Here is a 25,198-nt window from a genome sequence, read left to right on the forward strand (position 1 = left end):
TGGTTTTCATGTACGTTTTGATCTGGGCCTTCATTATCTCACAGTGGGACCTCAGTTTGTTGCTAATGTTCTTAAGTTGAGCCTCTTCACACTTGTACTTTGACACTCACTCTGAAGACAGTCATTGCCATCACTTCTGCATGGTATGTCTGCTACCTGTAGACCTGATCAATTCAGCCTCTGTGTACTACCTTTTTTTCTTGTCAAAGTGATGCTTGGGACGGATGCATCCTTTCTATCGACGGTGACATACTTTTTCTATTTTTTTGTTTAAATTTGTTTCTATTATTTTTTAGCTAGATGGAGCACATATACAATACAGCTTTGGAAATTAGTGGGAATTGTTGACATCGCATATCACATACATGCCCATTTTGCTAACTACTTCGCGATGTCACAGAGTTTGATAGTACAGTCATGGTATGTAGGAAAGTGGCTCTGTATATACTGTTCCCAAATAGGTACAGTGTGTACAGAGTCCACAGTCCCCAGAGGTTTGGCAGAGGTTAAAGTTAGATATAACCTTACTCTCTAAAGTGGTAGATTGGTCGAGCAGTAAGGCAGTATCCGAGGACAGTGTAAAGCATTTGTTGTCCACACTCAGTCAGCAAATGGTCTCACACACTCAAGTACTGAACTCTAGGCCAATGGTTTATATAAAAAATATATGGTTGTTTTATTTTAGAACCAACAATAGGTATCAAAATATACTTTCTCAGAATGAGATGCTTTAGTTAAATACTTTGCAATAGGCAGTTGACTTTTGAAGACAATAGTTAGTTTTGTTGCAATAGGCAACACAATTTCAAACACAATAATACATTGAGCTCAATGTGAGTTTTAAGTTATTTGCAATTGATTACTTTCAGGATTACTTTTCTAACTCCAGGACTGGATCCTAGATTCAGTCTTGGGACAGTTCTTGGAAACAAGTGAGTAAATTCGTTATAGTTACTGTTGTGATTTTTAAGCAATATTTTGCTATTTTAAAAGTTGACACTTAAACATTTTTGCTAATCAAATTACCAATGTTATCCTATGGAAGGAAATTCACTTAGCAGGTAAATGGGGTTATAGTTACTTTTTCTAGGTCAGTGTTGGATCCTAGATCCAGCACTAGTGTATCACCTGTAAGCAGTTGAGAAACTGCATTTGCCACACAGGTGATTTTTAAGGAATATTTATAAGTTTGCAAAATCGACACTTAGAAGAAATTTCATAGAAAAACCATCAATGGTTCCCTATGAAAGAAAATTCAAGTTACGGGTAAAGTTTGTTCTCGTTACTTTTGTAATCCAGGGCTGGTCTCCTAGGCTCAGTACTGGGACCTTTATCTAAAACCGGTAAGAAGTTAAGTTTTCACAGTTGGTATGACTTGTAAAGAATATTTGTAGTTTGCAAAAATCGACACTTAGAAGAAATTTCACAGAAAAACAGTCAATGATTTCCTATGGAAGAAAATTGGGTTAGTGGTAAGTACGGTTGTGAGTACTTTTCAGGGTCAGTGCTGGGCACCAAGATCCAGCACTGGGATCTCTCCTAATAGCAGGTGAGTATTTCCGTTTTCATTACTCGGTTGATTTTAGGTGAATATTTTACGTTTTAGAAACTCCACACTTAGAAGAAATTTCAGAAGAAACCAGTCAATGTTACCCTATGGAAGAAAAGTGAGTTCTCGGCTTTTAGGTAAGTACTTGACTAGCAGAGTTAAGGTTCTGGGCACAGACTCTGGGGTCTCCCAGGGTCAGGTTGGTACAGTTGTTACAACCTCAGCGGCACAGGGGCGGCCGGGTGCAGAGTGAGTTAGGCCCAATGTTATCCTATGGGAGGCACGGGGCCTTGGTTGGTGGCTGCTGACTAGCAGGCCACGCAGCTGTGGGAGCTGGGCTTATGGTCACTTGCTCAGTGCAAATGGGGAAGTAGGTAGGAGTAGAAGTTGCACTGCCAGGGCCACTCGTGCGGCTGGGTGCAGGGTGCTTTTGAGCCTTCGGGCGCTCAATGGATTTCAATGGGAAAGCTCAAGGACGAACAAAGGCTGCAAGCTCGGGGACAAAGATTCTTCGGGTGCCACCACCACTTCAAGAGGTAAGTTGGGTAGTTGGAGGATAGGTAGGTACCCAGGAGTCGGGCACAGGGGGCCGCAGGGCGTTGGGTGCAGGGGGTGCTTTTTGATGTCGGGAAACCTTACCCTTTGTTGATCGCGGGTGGGGGGGCCCTGGTTCTGAGGCTGCAGGCGTCGTCAGGTGGGTCCTCGGGTGCCGGATTCGGGGTCACAGTCGCCGGGGGGACGTCCTCGTGGTCTTTGTCCACTCTGGCACCGGCCAGGCTTGACCGGTGCAAAGTGTGCAGGGTTTGCGGTTCAGGGCTGATGCCAGGGGTTAGAAACTTGCTTTGAGCAGAGCCACTGCTCATGGAAGTCCCGGATGCTCAGACACAAGGTAGCCAGGTCCTCTGGGGTTTGTGAAGTTGCTGGCCACAGGAGGTGCCGGGATTTAGCAGGAGCAGGTTCGAGGGTAGACAGGCCGGTAGGGCTGGGGCAAAAGCAGTTGGTGTCTTCCTCTTTTTAGCAGCTGCATGGCAGGTCTTCTTTCTTCTTGTTCTTCTTTGCTATTTTGGAATCTGAGGAAGGAAGGTTCAGGGTGCCCCTAAATACTAGATTTAGGGGCGTTACTGGTAGCTAAAGGGCAGGGACCAATGGGTCCCTGCCTTGGGGTGGGTACACCCCTTATCCTGCCACTCTCCTGTGGGAGGGGGGCAGTAGCCTAGTCCTGATTGGGCAGGGCTTCCCATCTTCAAGATGGCGAGAGCCCGGAGATGTGCTTCACCTCACCTCCCCCACCTGAGGGGTGGGGTTGGCAGAGGCTGGCACATCCCCTGTCCTTACTTGGGGTTTCCGGCCAGTCTTCCCGCCAGAGTGGGGGTCCGAACCGGTTGGGGACAGTTGCTGGGTACAGCAAGTGGCCTGGAGAAGCTCACAAAGGCGACATGCCTTTGAAGCTTCTCCCTGCCCATCCTGGGGGAGGAGACCTAGCACCTCGCCCAGGATGTGCATTGTTGCAGGCCCAGGAGAGCGGGCGTTCTCCACCCAGGGGTCCAGCAACATGTCTGCTGTGTGGCAGCCTAGGTAGCCTCTCAGGCAAGACGTGGACTGTAGGTTTAGGTTTCAAGGGGCATCTCTAAGATGCCCTCTGTAGTGCTTTGTACATTAAATCCCACACTGGTATCAGTGCGGGTTTAATGTGTTGAGAAGTTTGATACCAAACTTCCCAGTATTCAGTGTTGACATTATGGTGCTGTGGAGTTCGTGTTTGACGAGCTCTTAGCACCATATACTCTTAAATGGCAGCACTGCACTTAGTGCCCAGGAATGGAACTGGGTACTGTAGGGGCACAGGGCTCATGCTCCTGTGCCCACCCCACTGACATAGGGCACCCAGCTAGAGGGGTGGCTGATGTATGCCAGGGCAGTGTAGGTTGTGGGCATGACACACAGGGATGTGGGCCATGTCGACTCTTTGTTTTGTCTTGTGCCCAGACACTTAGCCTGCAAGGGCAGTGTGTTTGTGTTAGGGTACAGGGCCTTTAAGGGTGGCAGAATAAGTGCTGCAGCCCTTAGAGGCCTTCCCTGGTCACAAGGCCCTGGGTACCTAGGGTACTATTTACCAGGGGCTGACATGTGCCCAGGGTTTGCCAATTTGGGTTTTAGGGAAGGAACATAGGCCCTGGGCCCCTGATTGGCAGGAGTCCAGGGCACATTCAGTCAAAGTACATTCAGCAAAAAGTGGGGGCATACCATGCAAGAAAGATGGCATTTTCTCACAAGGCAACACTGCCAGTAGACAGAGGCACTACAACAAGTCGATCTCTCGCTTCAGATCCAGCACCCGTGGCCAAGTCTGAGGCGTATTTCAGTATCCGAAAGTTCGTTGCAAATTAAGAGTTTGTGTGAGTTGTAAAAATCCGTTTTAGTCCATGTATTGTAAGTGTCAGCAAAGAAAGCCTATCAGTGAGCACTTATGCCAAAATTGTGTAATCTGTGTTGAGAAGGGCTAGTGGCCTATAGGAACTTGGGGCTTCTGGGTCTCTACCGGACGTAGGCAGTGAAATTAAAAGCGCTTTGCAGGGAATCTGGGAGACCGGATGTACATACTGCGGGTTATGGTCCGAATGTGTTCAGCCCATGTATTCAGTGCGCGTGACGTGCTGCGTAACATCTGGCGGAACCAGTAACCTGTGCAGTCTGACATGCAATGTATGTGGTGCAGAGTAAAAGGATTATACCATAGTTGAAGCATTGCACCTGTGCCATATATCTGAGGCCCCAGTTATCTAACCAGCTTGCGTGAACTCTAGCTTTTGATGAGGCAGTGGTGCGGGACAGTGGGGGAAAACGAGCAATCCAAGTAGATGTCAAGCACACTATTGAAGTAGTCACACAGTATCCACTGTATCCCATACCATTGTGTAGGGATCCCAGAGAGTGTTGTGATATGCTGTCCCGTCTGTGTTAAAGGGAATAAAGGCTGACATGTATGGCTGTATGTTTCTACTGTCCAATCTACCCAGTACAAAGGCATATCTGCCCTCTGGAGCTATACCCACATCTTCTGCAATAAACTGGACTCTCAGCCTGACCCACACGAGCGCCCCATGCCTGTACGAGCAGAAATCAGTGGCAAATAGCTGTCCATGCCAGCGACGCTGGAGGTTAGACGGCTCTGAGCCTGTCAGATAGGAATCTTGCAGCGGTGCGATAAGCGGCTGGTGTTTCAGATAAGTTTAGATAGCATACCGGCGCGCAGGGGTATGTATGCCCCTCACATTTCAGGTCAGTATTTTAAAATTTGCCATTTAGCAGCCTGGAGAGGTGGGGTTCGTGGCGGCATCGTCTGGGAGCAACATGTATGTGCATGAGAGGATGCGACAGACTGTATTGCTGGGATATCGAAATGGAGCCAATTTTGTGTAAAGACTGAGTGTAGAGAACAAATCTAGAATACACAACCTCAGATACCAGAGGAGCAGAACACCCAAGTTTGTGTCCGCCCAAACTAGGGCGGGGAAGACATATGCCCACCAACTAATTTGTTGATGCAGGGGGGAGAGAGCAGATAGGAGTGACCCACGATGAAAACCCTTCAGTTATATAGAGTATATCCGTTGCCAGCAATATTGTGCAATCTTTTTCCGACTTATTGCGTCCGAGGCAGGTGGGGGACCCAGCCCGGGGGCACTGCTTGAGCAAGCCGGAGACCTTTTTAACAGAAATTACACTAATCAGATTGCAGTACTGAGGGTCAGGGGGGCACCACACACGATTTGAGAAGTCCAGCTCCAGATGCAATCACATTGTGTCACATGTCATCTGATGTCTGTGCCTACCCCAGAGGTAACACCACAGAGTTCAATTTGTAAGGCCATGTTGCAGTCAAATTATCATTGCTGGTAGAATGAAGAGACTCTGTATCAGGGCTTCGGTACTGCGACATCTCTGCAATCGCTGCTTTATGTTCCAACACCTAAGTGCGCTCCATTATCATCGGCTCCAGATCCGGAGCGGCCCCAGGCACCGGGGTCTGTCTCGCCGCGTTGACCTCAAGTGCCAGTGGCAACTGAATCGGTGTCTGATCTAGACTTTATCAGCATGGGGGCCGTATGTCTCCAACCATCTCCATGTGTTGTCCTGCGAATATAAAACAAATTGACTCCATCTGCGACCACTGAGAGCCTGGCTGGTTAAAGCAGCACATATTTCAGGGTTAATTGTTCAAATCTATGCTTCACAGCAGTGAATGTGCTGCGTCGTTTTTTGGACCGGTGCAGTGTAATCCAGAGAGAAACAGGACATGTTAGTTCCCCCACTGCCACGTCTGTGAGTTTCCTTGCCTCGCGTGGTATAGCCTCCCTGTCGCGGAAGTGCAGCACCTTAAACACAATAGGTATGGTATGAGAGCCAGGCAGGTGTCTGCGTGCTGGAACCTGATGGGTGCGTTCAATAGTAAAGTACGAATAGTGCCTGTGGGGGCAGTAGGTCCCATATCCTGCCCTCTACATAAGTCACAGCGTCTCGGCCTTCTGTTTCTTCTGTCAGCCCCACTACTAGTGTATTGTGCCTACTTCATCTTCTTCGGCTCTGTTCCAACGTGCGCACACGATCTGACCGCTTCAGTGAGGAATCCATGTTTGGCGACGTGGATTGGAGATTTTCTACGATCTGCTCGATTGATGCAACCTTGTCTGCAAGTTTGTGGTGGTCTGCTGTCAGCAACGTCAGGTCTGTGACAACGCTATCTATTTTAGATTCCAAGGAGGTTCTGGAGTTTTCTATAGCAGCTAGTAATGAGCTTTCTATTGCGGCCGATACGCCCGGGGTCCCTGAGCTCGAGGTATCTCCATCCGGTGCGTTGTGGGCCCTGCCGCCGTGCACGGGGGTGTATGAAGTTGTCAACCACAATCGTTCCATGGTTCTGCCAGTCAGGTCACTCCAGATGTTGCAACGTGAGTGTGATCTTATAAGCAGCCCCTCCCTTACTGTTTTGCGTTATTGGCGCTTTGTAGCACTTCGCTGAGGTGCAAGCTCCTTATGTATGATGCATAATTTAACACCTTCCCCAGGATACCGACTGGGGCGAGGAGCGTGACAGGCCCTGCAATGACGAGTAGTCCGAACTATGGGGAGGACAAAATGTGTTCATACACTACAGGGAAAGCTCTGCCAGATGGTTGTAGCTAGTCAACTACGCACTGGGGAAATCAATACCCCACCAGAATCAGGCAGTCTGAGGAATCCTTCGCAGTCCCACTAGAACTAGACTGGAGTCGCAGCAAAACAGAGCTCTAGCCCACCTGCTGCTGCCCACCATACGTCCTACACCTCACAATCGTCTCTGGTTTGATTTCGGCCGCAAGTCAAGGATAGCAGTGAAGCCTAGGCCCAGAATGACCCCCCCCTTCCCCGACCCTATTGCAGCCCATCACATCAACTTGGCAGAGCTCAACCGCTTTCAGGCATCTGTGCCAGCAAAGACCACTACCAGCCACCAGTGTTCCACTCTGCCACAACGTGCCATCTCTGAAGGATGCTGTACTTAGTTATGTGCTGCTACACTCTCACTAGATCAGATTTGCTGATCAGTCTGGCACCTGGGGAGGTTCACAAGAGAGAAATATCCATAGAGTACCTTCTAGTAGGAGTTACTGAAGGTTTTGTAATTTCTTTCAACAGTCAGGAGACTTTCCACTACCTGCCATTTATTGTAACTCAGGGTTCCTCCAATTAAGCAATTTCTTGTTAAAATCGATTTTCGTAATTTACTGTGTTCTTCTCAGCTTGCCATGTTTGTGAAACCTAAGCCCTATGCTTCCTTAAACCTGCGAAAACACGAAGGTAGTCATTGGGATGCATCTGTTTTTCTTTCCCACTGTAGTGTTAGACTTCCAGTCCATTTCACTAGCGGTGTTTTTTCAGAATTCTTCTTCTCAGTAGAAAGGTTTCTGCACACATTTTTAGATGACTAATATTCTACTTTGACAATGGAAGCCATACACATGAACAAGTGCATGTGTTTGTGAATTATAGGACTGTTATTTGAGTTTTGTTCACTCAGAAGCCATAATTGTTTGTGTGTTGTCTCTTGCCTCTTACTTTATCAGAAAGCTACCAAGGTCTCAGCAGGTTGACTAAAAGCTTGCTGTATTAGAAGTGAGAATGATTCTTCTGCTGCATGAAACGTCCTGTTTCTGTAAGCCATCTTTCTGGAGGTCAGTCCTCAGGAGACGTTTGTCTAGAGTTGGATTCTTGAGCTGGCACCCGAGTAGTTCTGAGGAACTGTTTTGGATCTTTCATGATATTTTCACTTTTCTTCTAGTTTTTTTAAAGACATGATCTTTCTACTATGTTCAGGGCTTATAATTATCAATGGATGTCCCCTGACAGATGGAAAAGTTATTTAACTGTTTTTGTAGTTCCCCTTCAGGAGATTGTCGATTGAAATCATGAACATGGCCTGCCACTGGCCCTCTTAAAACTTCTTGGTTTGAGCCATGCAGTTAACCAAGCTCTTCGATTCTTTCTGCAGAGCTCAACTTTACCCCACTCGTGGCGCGGGGCAATACTCCACCCTATCCACAAAGGAGGCTCGTGAACAAACCCCATTAAGTACAGGCAGATCACATTACTCGACAACGAGGCCAAGTATTACGCCATCCTTCTCTGACGCGTTCCAAAATATCAAATGGGTTTCATAGTGAATTCAAGGTAAAGTCCTCATTCGCACTATTACATTGCTGCTTTGTGGGCTTGAAGGTAGCATTCAACTATGTACCGAGAGGGGTACTCTAGGCCAAATTAAACAAGCATTTGCAATGCAATAGGTCTCGCATTTACGCAAGTTTGAGCTATTACCATTGCAAATAACAATGCCTTTTATTTTTGTTTTAAAAACTTAAATAAAGGGCATTGTCATTTACAATACCAATAGCTTAAACTCAAGTAACTGCGAGACCTATTGCATTGCAAATGCTTGTTTAACCTGAGTGTCATTGGTATACACATTAAAATGGTGCAGCTAATAACATACCAGCGTGACCTTTGTTCTATTGACAAATGCAGTTCTCTGAATTTACTTCTGTGGCTTGCTTGGGTGTAGCACCGGAATGTGCCCAGGGCTAGTGCAGGGCAGCCCTTGTGGTTAAAGCACCGAGGGCTGAGAGGTTCTCTGTGTCCGGGGGTGGCGGCAGCGTCGGGGGTGTTGGGGGTCTGTGGGTCTGTGGTGAGGCATGAAGGTCGGAAGCAGACACTGCAGCACTAAACCATGTGTCACGGTTGTGTGCACACATTGATGACATTACTCAGTCTGACTCATAAGCGCCCCAAACAAAAACCAAGCCAACCACTCAAAGTCGTCTTCTGGCGAGCAATGAAAGGATTCGGGGACACATGCCAACATTTGGGCTCAGATAAGAGTAAGATTGAGAACAAACGCAGCGTACATTGAATTCACAGCTTAACTTGCATTGAAGTAGAAGAAATGTTAAGTAGGAGGAAGACAAAGCAATGCTCGGTTTACAGAAATCTCGATCAGTGGCACACAAATCAATGCAGGCCACACCACTTTCAGAGAGGTCGAGAGATCACCACATGGCTACGAGGCCATAAACTTGCCTTTTTTAAAGCCAAGCAATGGGAAAGGAGGCAGGGAGCAGGACGGGGTGGGTCACGCGGGGGACGTGGGGAGGGGAGTGGTGTCAAAAGCATTGGTTAGTTCAAAACAGCAACTACAGAAAGGGTGGGGGGTTAGTAAAGACAGCTGCACTGGGCTATGTGTCCCTGTGTAATGGAAGTGGTGCTCATGCAAAGCACTTCAGGCCCTTCGTGGCGAGTTTTTTTTTTTTTTTTTGCAGATTAATATAGCGCAAACTCAACCCGAACGTATTGGAGCGCTTTATATGAGCACCAGTTATGTTACACAAGGACACATTCATTAGTTGTTAAGTATGTAGGCAAAATTAAAAATTAAAAAATAAGCTGTGGCCCTAAGGCCACAACCTCTCCCTAGTTAGTGCTACATGAATGCGCGATAAACGGAAATAAATAAAGGGCAGTGCAAAGCTGGATCCTTGTGCAGATTTCAGTACTTTGTAACTACCCTCTGTGATGTGGCTGCAGAGTGAGTCTTTGCGTAGTGTGACCTTTGGCGTATGGCACCCAGCCAGTGAAGTCCCCGCCCTTCCTGACACCCCCGGTACATGTCACCTTAAGGCCCTGGAGCCCTAATTATGCAGAATTCACTACATAGAAACACTTCCCACCTAATCTCATTATGAACACCAGCACAGAACCAAGCACACACCCCACACGGTGTATAGTGCCATCTTTGTGGCGAAGCGCTATAGCGCCTCACATAGGGGTAGTAAGCGCTATGCAAAGGGTGTAGTATAATAATACACTACAATTATACCCGCTAATCATACGAGTTCCCTACTGCGGAGTTAAATGTAAATAATAATAGTGTTCATTTATTTGAGTGCCCGGCCCCTTTAACCCCTTGCATGCCCGCCCCTTTCCCCGCCCAGTGCCGCGCTTTGCATTAGCGGGCGGAGTTCATGACGAGCTGGACTCGTCATGGGCACAGCGCCACCGCAGCCCATGACGAGTCCAGCTCGTCATGGGCACTGAAGGGGTTAAGGTGGAGCCCGGATGGCTAGGTGTGGGGATGTGGGAGGGAGGCGGCTATGGCATGCCAAAGGGGACAAGAGTTTATTTAAAGCTGTGATTTCTTCCGTGCCGGATCATTGGTAGGCGGTGGTGAGGTTATCTAGCGAATCTAGTAAGGCTAAAAAACATACTGTATGACAGGAAATAGTCTTTGGCAAAACAGTGGCTGCTGGCGGGGCTGCCACCCTTCGGTGACTTACTCGCGCGCTTGCAACAGAAATAAGCATCGAGTCTTTGAAGTTGAACAAAGGTGATGCTATGAAAGAGCTGGTCTCTGGCCGGCCTTTGCAGAAAAAAAACGGCATTTCATTAAAAAAATATCGCAAATACAGGATCCTGACGTGTAATACGTTTGCGCTGCAGAGCCGAAACTCACAACGAAAATAGCAAATCCCATATTAAAGTGAGTACAACTTACCGTTGCCCATTCAGACCTTTCCAATTTCCGTTCTTGAGAAGCGCACCTGATAACATTGGTGCGCTTGTCACTTTTCGTGAAGTGTTTCAACATTATTTACAGCTAGTCTAAACCAAAATGTTGGTAGACTCATTGTCTTCGGGAAACAAAGAAACACGTTTTCTGAATTCCCACGCCTGGCCGTATGTGTCCAAAGTCAATTGTGTGGACCGCGCCTGTAACAAGCCCAGCGGAGCCTGGCGCGCGCGCGCTTGGGGGCGGGGGAGCGGACCCTTTGAAGTGCTCCCAAAAGCGGAGTGCATGGCGGCACGATGCGCGTGATTGTGCGCATGCTAGCCATGCAATCCGCTTTTTGGGAGCACTTTGAAAAGCCCTTTTACAATAGTCTCGCTCTGCGATCGCTTACGCAATAGCAAGGCGAGACCTAAAAAAGTAGGGCAACCGCCCCCCCCCCCCCCCGCTAAATCCAATAATTCAGTTGCACACCAACACCTGAATTTAAATCAAGCTAGGGGACGGCTCAAACCTGTCTTGGAAAATCCCAACATCACATGGTGTGTGCTAGCCCCCCTACCCTCCCCTACTTTTTAACTTTTTTATTGAGGGTCTGCCACAAACTCTTGATAGTCCTCTACCATCCACCAAGGATCGGTAGATCTCAGATCTGCAACCTCCTATACGCTGACTACCTTGCCCTCTTGAGTCGCACAAAGGTAGGTTTGCAACAGTCGTTTAATCAGCTGCACACCTACTCCATCCCGAACAACCAGAAGGTTAATCTGAAGAAGACAAAAGTGGTCACATTTGGCAGAAAAACATACCATGGGGGCAGCTGGGCTTGCAACAATATGATTGCGGCAGATCAATCATATAAGTACCTGGGGGTGCACATTGATGCCAACATTTCCCTCATTAAGCACCGGAAAGAAATTGCAGCAAAGGCCGTGGCCCTCCAAGCAACCATATCCCAAATTTAAAAAAAATTACTAGACCCAAGCCTTTCCCCAGTGCTGGAAGTCATGGAAGCCAAGGCCTCTCCTACATGATCTTATGGCTCCGAAATATTTTTAGGTAAGGATAGAAACATACTGAATAAACTTACCGCAAGGAACTATAAATGTGTTTTGTGGCTGCCAAAGTCTTCCAGGAGGCTGGTTAGACGGACGGTCCATAGATCTGACCTAATGTATTGTGCAGTGACTCTGAATAGTGAAATGTGAAGCTAATGTACTATGCTGCATCCTTGAACATTAAGCCTTGAGAAAGCCCTGGCCCGATACTGAGCCATAAGGGTGAAACACGTGTCGGCTGTTTACTTCTGTTTCAAATGTGCCTGTTCGCCTTATTTGAAAAATATAATCCTGAATGATTGGATTATCTGAAACAGAAGTCTTTCGTTTGAACAAATAAAATAATAATTTGGACTTATCAATCTATATTGATTTTCTTCACTTTTAAACCTAATTGAGAAGGAGTGAATTGACTCTCAACTGAATGCATGCCAAAGTCTTCGTCCACCGCTCAGATCGGAACTTGGCCTTCTCGACTAACCAGCAGTGGGTGCCGGTGCCTTTCTTTATCTATGCCACAAGCTGCGAAGGGCCAGAGCTGGTTCTATGGAAACCCTATTATGGACCGACCTCAGCACCAGCCGGCCTGCTGGGGCACATCTGCATTTAAACTATTAAACTCATCTGTCTTTGGTCCTACCACGCAGACTGAGCAATCCTAGCTAAACACAAACCTGCTTCACCCTCATACCTTGCCTGTACATATTCCAACCACCTGGAACGAAGATTTATGGCTCTCGGGCTGGGTAAATGGCTTTTTTAAAGTACCTATCCCGCTGGTGCAGTCCCAACGGAAGAAACTAAAGCTAGGGGCTGTGGCCCGTGTGATGAATCCCTCGAGCATGTTCTGTGCCCATGCCCAGCCTTTTTGGATGAGTGCAAAACAAGTCTCCGGGGTGAGTGGAAGAGGCTGGGAGTTTGATCCTGTTGGCAGGGCATTATAGCAGCACTTAATCCAGAAAACACGTTCTTGAACATCTGACTGACTACATTTTTCCATCTTGTATTCAAAAGGTTTAGGCCCTCAGGTGGCTCTGTAGTTCCATTGTTTATGCTTTTTGGTTAACATGCTGTTACTCGGTCCACCTTCAATGCTTTGCACCAACACCCCATATGTCTGACCCTCAGAAGTGGCGCTGGTGGCTGTTACCTGCGTGCTTACTCATTGTTCAGAGGGATGCCTCTACGGAGCCGGACACAACGAGGTTGCTGCCTCTTCGGAATGGTTACTTCTAAAGATTATCATCACTTATTAGCAATGAACAATTAGCTGCTATACTTAAGAACCTACATTTTATTTAAAGCCTTTAGACGTAATCAGTTTGCAGCTAGCACTTGAAGGCATCTGTTAAATTATTCTGTATTCATATATTTATTTTTTATCTGGATCTTTTATGCTGTCCTAGTATTTTGTCTACCTTTATAAAATGGATTGGTTTTTATTAGTATTGTACATAGTAAATGTTTTAAATATCCATATACAATAAAGATCATATTCAAATGTAATGGATTGCAGCATATTTAGCCAAATTGACCCTCTTTTTTTCCCCCTCACTTTTATTTAAATAATGTTTACAATTTTCCCTGTGATTTTGATTTTACTAGAGACCTTTTTAGACAATAGTTGGCCTTTTTTAAGGAAATAAACGTTGGTGAATAAGGATAGCAGATAGACTTAAATACTTTCTCAGTGAAAGTTTTTTTTAAATCTATATTTTATGCAAAGTCCCCTGGGATCCTACTAGTAGCAAGGACTTTTCATTGCTTTTGATTTCAGTGGAGATTTATTCAAATGAAAATATAGATTTGCAGGTAAATACCTTTCCTTTCTTTTGTCTTTAGCCCGATCGTGGTTTTCTTGCTTATTCATTACTCATGGTATTGGCAATAGACTCTAGGTGGCTAGTACTATCAATGTATTAAACACTAATTGCACTTAACATTATTTTGCAGTGAGTGTTTTTCTCTGTTTTAGGATGGAGATGCTTCGATAAGAAATCAGACTTCTTTTTCTTTGAGGTCGCCACAGTCAGTTTGTTCCCCCGCAGGAAGTGATGGAACGCCTAAAGGTACTCGTAGCGTCACAGTTAATGTTTTGAATGTGTCATTTGATTCCCAGACATTTCCCGTCTGTTTGACCTCTGTCTAGTCAAATAGAATTGCACATAGAAACTGGCCAACAATTATTTGGTGTATTTAGCAACTCTAGAAATGTTGTATCTAAACTCTGAAGGTTCAAGTTGTTAACTTTTAAATTTTGTGAAATGATTCTAGGGTCAAGACCATCTTTAATCCTGCAATCACAACCTCCACCCTATTCGTCACCAAGTGATGCTCCCCCAGATCTATTGTTAGATTCTCCGGATCGGAAGCAAAAGAAACAGAAGAAATTAAAGATGAGCAAAGATGAGAGAGAGCAGAGTGAGAAATCAGCAATGTATGGTATTATTAGTTCTCCTTCAAAGGACTCTACAAAGCTAACCTTAAGACTTTCCAGAGTAAGATCTTCGGATTTGGATCAGTCAGATGAAGTGCTTTCAGGAATTGACAACAGTAGTGTTACAGAGGATGATATTTCTTTTAATATACATTATCCAGGAAAGTCTACTAAGTCACCTAATGCTCCTGAAGATGCGGATCGCCCGTTAAATGCTGCTACTTGTTTGCCACAAAATGAACAGACCGCATTCCTTCAGGCACAGCAAGTACCTGTTTTACAGCAGAATACATCCCTTGCTGAGAAAATTGCACAGACTCATTTGGTACAATCGCAGACTTTGCTTCAGCAAGCAAGTATAACGCCATACGATGAAGTGGAGCTGGATGCCTTGGCAGAGATTGAAAGGATAGAGCGGGAATCGGCTATTGAGAGGGAGCGATTTTCAAAAGAAGTGCAGGATAAAGGTAACATTCTGACACTGTACTAAAACGGACTTGGTAGATGTCTTGTAGTTATAGCTTCATTTGACACTCTAGTAACAAAATTTCCAAAAGTATTTTTAAACAACTCTCCATATGATTACTATTTTAATTGGGGTCCTTTTGAGTGCTTTCATCAGCAGTTTGAGAAACACCATTTAATTACAATGTGATTAAGCAAAGTTCTTTTAGAACTGAAAACTAAAGCCTTTTTAAAAGGGGGCTTACGCACCCTAATGAACATTATACACACACTGGAAATTTAATAAAGATAAACGTCTTGGAATCCATTTACCTTGCATTTGAACAGTTCTTTTGACTATCATTGAGTCCCAGATATTTTCAGTCAGTACAGAGACCCTGGAGTAATGTGTTAGTTTAATGGAACAGTTGTGTTTAGTCCTCTGCATTTTAGTCAATAAATGGATTCATGTGACCTCCATAAAATGACTTAGACTAGCCACTTAGGGCTACAGCCGTAGCTCTTTCATTCTGTTATCAAGCAACTGTGTGATCAGTACACCAGCCTAACTGTTTTTAATGCATGGTAAATTCTCTATATTCACATCCTTGCATATCTACAGACATCAGAGGGAGGATCCTGGTTGCCTTATAAAAACTTTTCACAGATTTGTATTCCTCTCAAGGAGGAACTTTGTGCCCTAATGACACTGCGTGACCTTCGCAATTCCCCAAACCGTTGCTGTCTTCATTCTATTTTCACTATTGTGTCTTTTGGATCTTTGGCGTTACTGCCGTCTTTCCTACTTGTTTTTTGAGGCACGTTTTACTTTTAGAAACTTTCAGTATGTCTGTTTTAATTTATCGTTTGTTACTTCATAGAAGCATGATGTCGATTGAATTAATAGTTTACTCTCTGTAGAGGGTATAGTCACAAAACCATTTTAAAGTTTTGTTTGGTTTGCTGAAGATGCCTAATGAGGACAAACAGTTACCTGCATGGTTTGCCTTTTGACTAAATCCAAGGACACTATGGACTGAAGAGCATGCAAGTCTTAAGTGTTGAGAAAATGTAGGCTTGCAAAAAAGGTGTTGCACTCCCATGAAAATTTCTGATTTCGTCCGATTGGCCAAGTAGTACTAAGGAGGCACTTTAGAAGCAGATAGGTTTGTCTTTACTAAACTATCCATTGGCAGTACAGTCTTTATTTTAGGCTTTATTTCCAGTGTGCACTATGCCTTGCTGTCTCATCCTACTAAACCTACTGGATTACTTTTGCCTTGTCCTAGTTTATGCCTTCCAGTTGGACACCATTAGCACTGAGCTGGCTCATATATAGGAGACGCCTATATCTTAAAGGGGTAGATGCTCTAATTGGTTTAGCAGATATCCATGCCAAGAGCCTTTGCTTTGGGATAACTCTAAAATGCTCCTATGTTTGCTCACGTGTGGTCTTGTAGAATAGACTGTGAAATAATACAACATTCTGTTAAAGGGCAGAATTGCTTGTATCCACTTTTTTGACCTATGCATTCTTTTACCTATTGGGCAACCTTATCAAGCCTGCTTCATAGTTGTTCATTAATCCTTCTATTGTTCGGCCAGTGGCACGCAGAAGAGAGCCCTTGTTAGGCCAGGATTGTGTGTTTTCAAATTGTTTGAGTTTGCCACTCATTGTTTGCTACTGTCTCTTTCCAAAATAAGAAGCTGATTTACTGGAGACAGCGGCATCTGACTGTTTAAGTATAGCAGTTCTTCTACTTAGATTGCCTGGTGTGAAGAGATAAGGCTGATTCCTTTTACCCCATTGACCACCATTAGGACAATTCCTGGAAGTGATTTTGCCCCCATTCATATGATCTAGTTACTATTGTATGCATCGTACCTCATAGTTATTCTCCCCTATGAAATCTCTCCTGATCAGTTTAGTTGTCCTGTGACTAATGGTTAAAATTGCACACTCGCCCACACTAGTATAATGTGTACTATATAACTTAAAACATGGGTGTAAAAACGTTGATGGAGTGAAGGCCAGTTAAAGTCCATACAGGAAGAAAGTTACCTTTAGATTAAAACTCACCCTTTTTTTGCAAGACATGTTAACATGTCAATTAACTATGTTACTGAAAGCTTTTTTTGCTCTGTGCTTGTCAAAAATTAAATTGATGCTTTGTAGGCTATACCACCCACCATTAATGTAGGTTGTTATCGACTTCAGCAGTAGTTATTCAGGTAAGGCAACTTCCAAGTCCGTTTTAACAGTAGTCATTGGCCTCCATATCCTGACACACAACCAAGGAAAGACCCAGACATGGTTACTCAGGATTTTCCAGAGACCTGGGTAAAAGAAAAGACAGACGTATGTCCTGTTCTCCAAAATTATAACTTCTTTCTTCCCACACGCAGCACCATGTGTGGGGGTGATTGGCATACAGTATTGCGGTGTTCAGACGTGCCAGTGATTGTAAGTAAACTGGACCGCCATGGTATTTTGCTACTTTAAGAAGTGAGTCTTGTCCTTCTTTCCATTTTAAACATTCCTGTTCTCAGAGGACTCTAATTCCTTGCCCCTAAGCTTCCTAGTTCCAAAGGAAAGAGCCTGCTGCAGAGATTGAATTTGTTTCAAGCAGTGTACCAAATGATGGAGTTTCGTGTTTTTTCCCCAACAATTTATTTTCTGATGTTTTCGCTGACCTGTCGCTATTTAAACGTAATGTACTTTTCCGATAGGTTGACATAATAAAGAATTGACCTTTGGATCAAGGGTATTCGTTTTCTGATTGATCACTCGGTCCCGGGTAGATTCCAACATTTTAATTACAACTTAATTTAAGAACTTTTTTCCAATTTCAAGAAGTCGAGTGCCAAAAACATGTTGTTCCCTTCAGCCTCAGATTGGATTTATGCTTGCCCTTACTTGGACATCAGTGGACTTTCATAAAACGACTCGGTGAGCTTTTTGTTTTGTGCGAAGTGTGTATTTCGGTATTGCTTATCTGAGTAGTCATTCCATCCAGTTCCAAGTATTCAGTTTTAACAATGTGTTGTATAGCAATATGACTTCTGGACAGTGTCGGTAATTGGGCAAATTTGCATATTCCTTTACTTCAAAAGCTTCTGAATTGCTGGTGGACGAAGTCTCTCAAGGACTGAGAGAATCCATTTATTGTCTTGAACGTTGCAGTGCATTGAATGACTTGTAAAGTTGAGAGTGCAGTTTACTTTGAGTCACTTACTTAAATATTTTAGTTCTGACCTTTTTGATCAGAACTAACCACTCCACCAACAATAAATAATAAAATCCTCATGGGTTACATGCCATCTCTGGCTCTTAAACCATGCCTAACTTCAATCAGACTTTTAGTTGACTAGCCCAATTGTACCATTTAGTATGTTCTGAGTGGGTAAGGTTTAATTTATTTTCAATAGTTCCTCAGAATATGTATTTTTGATGTAAGGTGAATAGTTCCTCACTCTCCAGGTAAAAAGCCGAATCTTTAGAGGTTTCCTTCTCCATTCTGATTTCATACAAATCTGCCCCTCATCCTCGATTTCCAAATATTTCCTACACCTTTCCCTTTTTTTTGTTATAGATTTTCACCATTGCAATTTTGGCTGGACAGTCTCAATTCACTGAGCTCTTTGTGCTGTCATTAGAGCTGTAAAAGTCTTCTTTACAGACCAAACCTCCTCTTGAGACTGAGCGGTTACATTTTATCTGAACCCAGATTCTCATGTTTGCACCTGGGATTCAAGTACTTGGATAATGGATGTATGCATCTATCTTTAACCACAATTCTCCTGAAACTGAAATTTCCTCTCCTATTACTCGAGCAAAGAAATCAAGATTATTCTTTGGGACTTTGTGACGTTAAAGGAATTCATACATATTACTACATCTTGTTTAAATAATTCCTTCTACTGAAATATATCTCCCACTGTAGCTTACTTGAAGCATTCTAAAACTATTTTTGAAAAGATGTGGTTTGTTTATTTTGCAAGAGCTTGATTTATAAATTAGCCTCAAATTCTAGTTCTTCCTTGGGAGTTGATATAGCCAAGTTGATGTGACTTACCTTTGAACCTCTGCCTGGGTTTCCTTGAAAATTCACTGTTTAGATTGCCTCGTTCCATTGTGTTCGAATGTAATCTTTAAGCTGTTTTAGGTTTTACTTGGGGATACAATTGTGTATGCCTCGGTTTTCTTTTGAAGAACAATTGATTTCATGTTAAATAGAACACAAATGGCATGAGCTTTTTTCTCCTGTTAAATGGTGTAAATGTCCTGACCTTCGCACACACTAAGTGATTCTTGTTTTTGTGCTTGATTCACAATAGAAATACTCACCCTTTATGCGCCCTGTTTCGACTCGCTCGCCTGAAACATTTTCTGCAAGTTCAAAGTGGGCAGGAATTTTCTGTGCGCATTTAAAATCGTATGCTTTGAAAAACCTTTACATACCTTTCCCAACAAAAGGATTTTTAGTTTGAGTCGTAACCTGAGCCTTTCAAATTGAAATGTTGTCAAATACTTAAACTGTCACTAAAAGAAAATGTAGTCTTAGCCAGGGAGAGCTATACTAGCTTTATTAAGAACTGTATAAGTAGTTGAGGTTCTTATGCAGCAGGACGGTGATAATTGAGGTATTTTGTTTCCTCTGGTACTTTGCCCTAGGCGTCACCTCATTAGACTGTCTAAAAAGGCCACACAAAGGTGTTCATAATCGTAATTCTTTGGTTTGTTTTGAGTCCAAATGTGACTTATCCTGTGTAGCCATTCTTGTTATGCTGTCCATGTTAACCATGTTAACGATTCTTGCTGCTGTTCTATTGGTTTGTCTAGCTTTAGATGCTTAAGACGACGTATACTTAGTAATTTCTTCTAAATCGTTAATGGAAGCTGCTATTTGCTTTGTACCTCTAATATTCTTACTAGTTGTCATTCCATAAAGAACAAAACTGTCACTTTAACTGAACTGAGTAGTCTCCCACTGCTTGAAATACCAAGAATGCAATCAGCCCATCTTCTAATATTGAGTGAATTCTGAGCAGAAAAGTGCAGCAGTCTATCTTAAAATACTTTGATAGTTTCCTTGCTCTGTGTCCTTTTCATTATAGGCAAGCATGGAGAACTGGAAATATACCACACTGGAGGAAAAATAGCTCCCAATCAGTGGCCTTCTTGCCTAGATTCTCCAACTGGTCTCATTCCCACATCAGTCTATTGAGAAGTCCAAGGTGTTGAATGGGCTGCACACTTGATGCTGATGGTGGCCTTCTGGGCATTATCGGAGGCATCTAAATCAGTTTGCAGAAACTGGTTGACGCATCCAGTAAATGTTTAAGGACAAAACTCTGAGTCTGTCAAGTTTTAGGGCTCCTCCTTCCTATCTCTGTAGATATGTATCATGTAGATTGAGAAGACCCTATTTGATTACAACAGGTAAGTAATACTTATTTTTTTTCCTTGCTGAATTATTAACAGCTATGGATTAATTGAAGAACTAAGCTGCCAACTGTGAGCACCTCTTTCCAATTGTTATAATCTACATGGCTATAGATTTTACAGGGCGGTGATAGCCCCTTTGTAGTTATGTTTAGGGATTATGTCATAGCTTTAATTGAAAAGGCATTTTTCTTTTCAATATGTAGTGCCATTCATAACTGCATGAAACTTTTCCGAAACATACATCCACTTTTGGTTTGTCATAGCAATATTTTTGCAGATCTTTCAAGTTGGGGGTCTGTTTCCCATTTTAACTCCGCTATAGTTCTTTGCCCCTCTATACAGAATAAAATGGCTTAACCAAGTTAATCTAAACTTGGCATGAAAGTAGAACCATACTCAGTGAAGCGCCTTCGCTTTGTGTGGTGGAAATCTGTTTAGTTTGTGAAATAAGTATTTCAAAAGTTTTCTAGTCTGGGCTCGAAGATATCTGACTGATAATCTGCGACTCCCCTAAATTCGCAAATATACGGAATATTTGCTAATCCAATTAAAAAGAAAATAAGATCATCATTAGCCTAGGAAGTGTATTGTCTTGCCCATTGCGGATTGTCAAATCTCGTTGTGTATTTTCCAAATCATGGACCTCTGGTGGCAGTTGTAGATTTTGAACCAACTGCTCATTACCAAACTTCAGAAGATTTTCCTCAGGTCAAAGGGGTCGCTAATTTAATAAAGGTACCTTAATAAGCAAAGGTTACAGAGAAGAGCTAAATTAGGCAGTTGAATTACATGCATTGTAACACTTTTGTTAACCCTTTCGCTTTCCAATCGCCATATTTATACAGTGTGAACCCGTATCTACAGGACGTCCTTATGACAAGCCAGCTAGCGGTTTATTTTGCTCCCCTGCTGTGGAGCAGACTTCTTGTCCCTAGAGGGCGGAGACCGGAGGAGTCTGCCAGTGCCCTATCCTTTTAGGGAACAGGCACTCTCTGGAATGAAGCGGCCCAGTGCTCTCTCTGGCCACCTCCACAAATATGCCTGTGGTGTCACCACAACTTGTATGGGGCCTCAGAAAAATTCCTTATTATCTCCCATCCCCATTCAGTGATCGGGCTGGTGTGCTGGGTGCTGTTTCGATTTTTTTCTTAGCCCCCCCCCCCCCCCCCCCAAAAGAAAATGTGCACGCAGCTCCTTTCAGTGGTGCAGACGCACACACACCTGATTTCAACAAGGTTCCAGAATGCAGTTTACTTTTTCATTACCTAAGAAAAAATATAAATCATGTCCTACTCATCCCTGGGGCACAGAAAACACGCCTGGGGTTGTCTGGCACCTAGAGAAACATATCAACCACAGACATTTCTGAGCACTAGACACATGGAGAAGTTTTGAGAGGAGTGGTTGTGCTGTTGGCAACATTTTTTCTTGCACACAATTCCCTACACATGTCAAACATTAATCAAATCAAATAATTTCCTCATATTTCTGTGATAAAAAGTTTCTGAATGTGTAGTAAACAGCAATTTTCTCACCACCCAGCGTTTCACCCTTTTGCAAATAAAAGTACCTCACATGTGGGTGTGCCAATTGTAGCGGACAGCCACAGGCCAAATGTGAAGCCACTATTTTGTTTGTAGTCTTGACATGGTCATCATTTTAGCCAATTCCTGTTGAATGCAAACCCCCATCCACATGTCCGTTTTTATCAGGAACATTGTGAGAACATAAGATAATAGGATTTTTGGGCCTTTTGCCTTAAGCTGTATTGTTTTCTACCACAGAAACTAAGTTAATGCGATTTACCTGTCCCCACCCTGGTCCCTCTTCCACATTTTCACATTTGCTTGGGATTCTGGTTAAAACTGTTTTTTTAATTCGTGCAAGCCAATTTACTCTGGGCTCCCCTATACCTTCAAAAATCTTTGCAGTTGGTATGTTCCCGTGTGTGGTGGTGGCTGTTCCCAAGTCCAAAAACTGCAGATTCCCCCTATGGAATTCGCACCCATGTCTCAACCCCACGCTAAAAGAAGGGATATGTTTCTATGTAAGGAATTGGACACGTCTTACTGGCCACAATTTCACTGTCAGCAAATCAGATAAGGGTGGTCTTGCACCCAGCAATAGAAACCTTTCAAGTGTAGATGTTGAAAATGTTTCAATACAGGCCATGAATGATGCCTATGGCCAGAGTATAGGAAACCTAAACCGGCATTTTGTTTTTGTTTGCTTTCCAAAATACACTGCGCCCAGATTTATGCCAGTAAACACCATAAACCTCATACATGCAGTGGTTGCCGGTGCTCATGTTAACCCAGAGCAAAAGAGTTGAAGGTCAAACTATGGCAATAATATGTTCCTGTGAAATGGAGAGTATTAACATACCTTGGAAACAAAATGCAAAAAAAGGTGACAACGGTCCTGTTCAGTGCGATCTCCTATATCGGTAGTCGGTGAGTGAGGTTGGGCACCCTTCAATAGAAACATTAGGATGTATATATATCAAAATATATGGCTGTTTTATGTTTTCATACCATCCAGGATTAAGGGTAATCCATGACAAGGTACCCTAAATTAGGATTTTGCTTGCAGGTGCTTCTCAGTTTTCAAAAGTGCACCCTTATGAAAAAACTCAAACAAAGTGTTCTACTCGCCTGGAGTGGGCTGAACCCGTAGATTTCTTGGCTCATACAGAATCAGAAAATATATAGTTTATATACTTTCCATATAGCTAGGAGTTTGATAGGTCATCAAATGAAAATTGTACCATTAACCGTGATTCTGCCACAGTTATGTGATCGATGCTAATATTATATAATTGGATTGTGCTGACTGCATTCCTTAGGAAAACCCACACATTTGGTATTGCTGGACTCCAGACATTCAGGGCAAGATGTCCTTAGCGTTCTGAGATTTGTTTGTCCTTGTGAGAATTGCAACAAATTGTTGAGCAGATGTCTTATAAAAATGAAAATATTTACATATTTTTATTATATGTTCAGTCTTTAATGAGAAATCGATGCATGGTTTGCACCAATACATAGCCCTGAATGTGTCGGATTTTTGTTTGTATTTTTTGAATTTGTGCACTGATAACAAGGAGGTACGTGTTCTTGGACTACCTAATTCCAGCCTTTTAATTTATTATTGTTTAAAGCTTTGTCACAGGTGTGCAAACATGTCATAATGGTGTTAATAATAAGCCTCCTGCTTAACTGGTTTGTGTGTAGCTTATCCCACACCCAACAGTAATTTATTAACACGAAACAGCTATAGAATGTGATTGTATATACAAGGCATAAATTAAATGTACATATGGGTAGGCATTTCCTGAAAATTGCTTTCTTCCATAATATGAAATCAAGGTGGTTATTCATACCTCTTTCATGTCTCATTAGCATGTTTCTGCCTCAGGCTACCCATTAGTATTATTCTATTCAGTCATCCAGAACTGAGTTCCCTGTTTCCATCATACCTACTGAATGTCAGTAGTGTATGTATATTGTATGAGTTCATTGGACTTTGTTTGTGTACAAGATGGTGGTTTTCATTGTGCCGGATTGGTGTTGTCCTTACAGACTTTCTTCTCCGCATCTACATACCTTATGTTAACCCACATACCCCCAAAACGAAGTGTGCTTAGGTGCAAGAAAAAGACCACCATTAATCTGTGAACTGGAAGGTTTTCCCTGCCAGAGTGTTACTTACGTTTTGCCTGCCTGTGACCGACATCACCTTAAAATGCCTTTTGTTGTTGCTGGTTTTGGGCAGAGGGCGAACTTCTTGATAGTTAAAGAGGTGGACTGCACTCGCTGAAGAAGTGACTTGTAATGTGGAAAAGAGTTGAAGCCCAAGCCACTGGAAGGGGGTTGCGTGGTGAACATCTCGACTCGCTGCCTAAGAGCTATGAAATTGCCTCACCCAGTTGTCCTGGAAAAGCACCGCAACTAGGTTGAGGCTGGTCCATTCTCTTCACAACAGAGAATGTTTGTGTCAAAAGCCCATTTTGCCGTTCCCAGAGGTCTTGAGATCTAGACTTTGCTCGCAGGCTCCTTTTTCAGTGGCTGGAGATGCCGTTTTGGCTCTGGAACAATTGAAACCTATTTCATAGCCACTCCTGTTTTGCTGGCATCTCCACCTTCTGACCGGTAGCTGGTAGTCTGCCTTTGATTCGAAGGGTCAGGATTATGTTTAAAAAAAAAAAACAAAAAACCTTGTAAAATTCTGTTTCTCATCCCTTAAATAACGTTCGTCCCGACTTCACCAGACTATCCAGTTCCTTCCAAAGACTCATGTTGAAATAGAACGCTAGTGCCACAGGTTGGTAATCCGTCCTGACGTTTTGATGTACTTTTAGTTTTTAGTGTCTATCCTGTTTTGTATTTCTGAATGTATATTACGTAACTTTAATAACAGTATGTTATTTTCTGAAGTAAACCACTGCTTAGACGTTAAAGTTAAGTTAGCTAAAGTTGATGATGCCATGACTTTGCAGAATTCTGTCAAATGGTGTTGATCTTACAAAATTGCAAGTTTTTTCTTCAAGGGAATGCTTTCAACTTAGAGGTGATTAATGATGCCTTCCCTGAAACTCCTATGGCATTATGAAATACTCTTCCTCATCATCTTTTTTCTATCGGGTTTGGGTATGTTGAGTGTTTTCTCATAGCTATGCATCAACAGAATTTTGAGTCAAAGATTGTTGCTGTGGCATTGAGCAAAGCTACTGACAGACTGAAAATTGATTGTGCTTAAAAGTCTAACACCAGGTTGTTTGAGAATGACTGGTGGGGGGGGTTATGGGGGTTGAGAAGGGGGTGGGGGAGTGTATGCTTGAAATAACAAGTTCCTGTGGTCACACAGTCTACTGAGGGATCGTGATGAGAATAATCTGCATGCTATGCCCTCTAAGACCAATCAAAATCTAGACTTTGGAAGAGTTTTGACACCATGGTGACCTGGCCTTTCCCACTTTGCTTGAGTCTGGCTCGAAGATCTCCTGGTCCTTAGCCTCTACGCATAAACAGGAGGAGATTGAGGTCCATCCACAAATGATATGGCATTGTACAAATTACATATACCTGGATATATGCCATATTGTTGCCAAACCTATGCTTCACACAAACCCCTAATCATGGCTTTCCAGATCATACCTAGAAGAAAG

General features: G+C 43.4%; 1 protein-coding gene across 16 annotated transcripts in view; it reads left to right on the forward strand.

The window, feature by feature from the left end:
• Window positions 1-25,198, forward strand: part of NIPBL (NIPBL cohesin loading factor) — a 1,722,939-nt gene that overhangs the window by 334,322 nt on the left and 1,363,419 nt on the right. For 9 of the 16 annotated variants that reach the window (XM_085631072.1, XM_085631074.1, XM_085631061.1 and 6 more), the window contains exons 8-9: window positions 13,680-13,773; window positions 13,979-14,608. In XM_085631072.1, the coding sequence (XP_085487198.1) occupies window positions 13,680-13,773; window positions 13,979-14,608 (724 nt within the window). The remainder of the gene's footprint in view (window positions 1-13,679; window positions 13,774-13,978; window positions 14,609-25,198) is intronic. The other 7 variants (XM_085631078.1, XM_085631076.1, XM_085631081.1 and 4 more) reach the window with 1 other exon arrangement.

The sequence above is a fragment of the Triturus cristatus genome, chromosome 2_1, assembly GCF_964204655.1.
Source record: "Triturus cristatus chromosome 2_1, aTriCri1.1, whole genome shotgun sequence".
Lineage (NCBI taxonomy): Eukaryota > Metazoa > Chordata > Amphibia > Caudata > Salamandridae > Triturus > Triturus cristatus.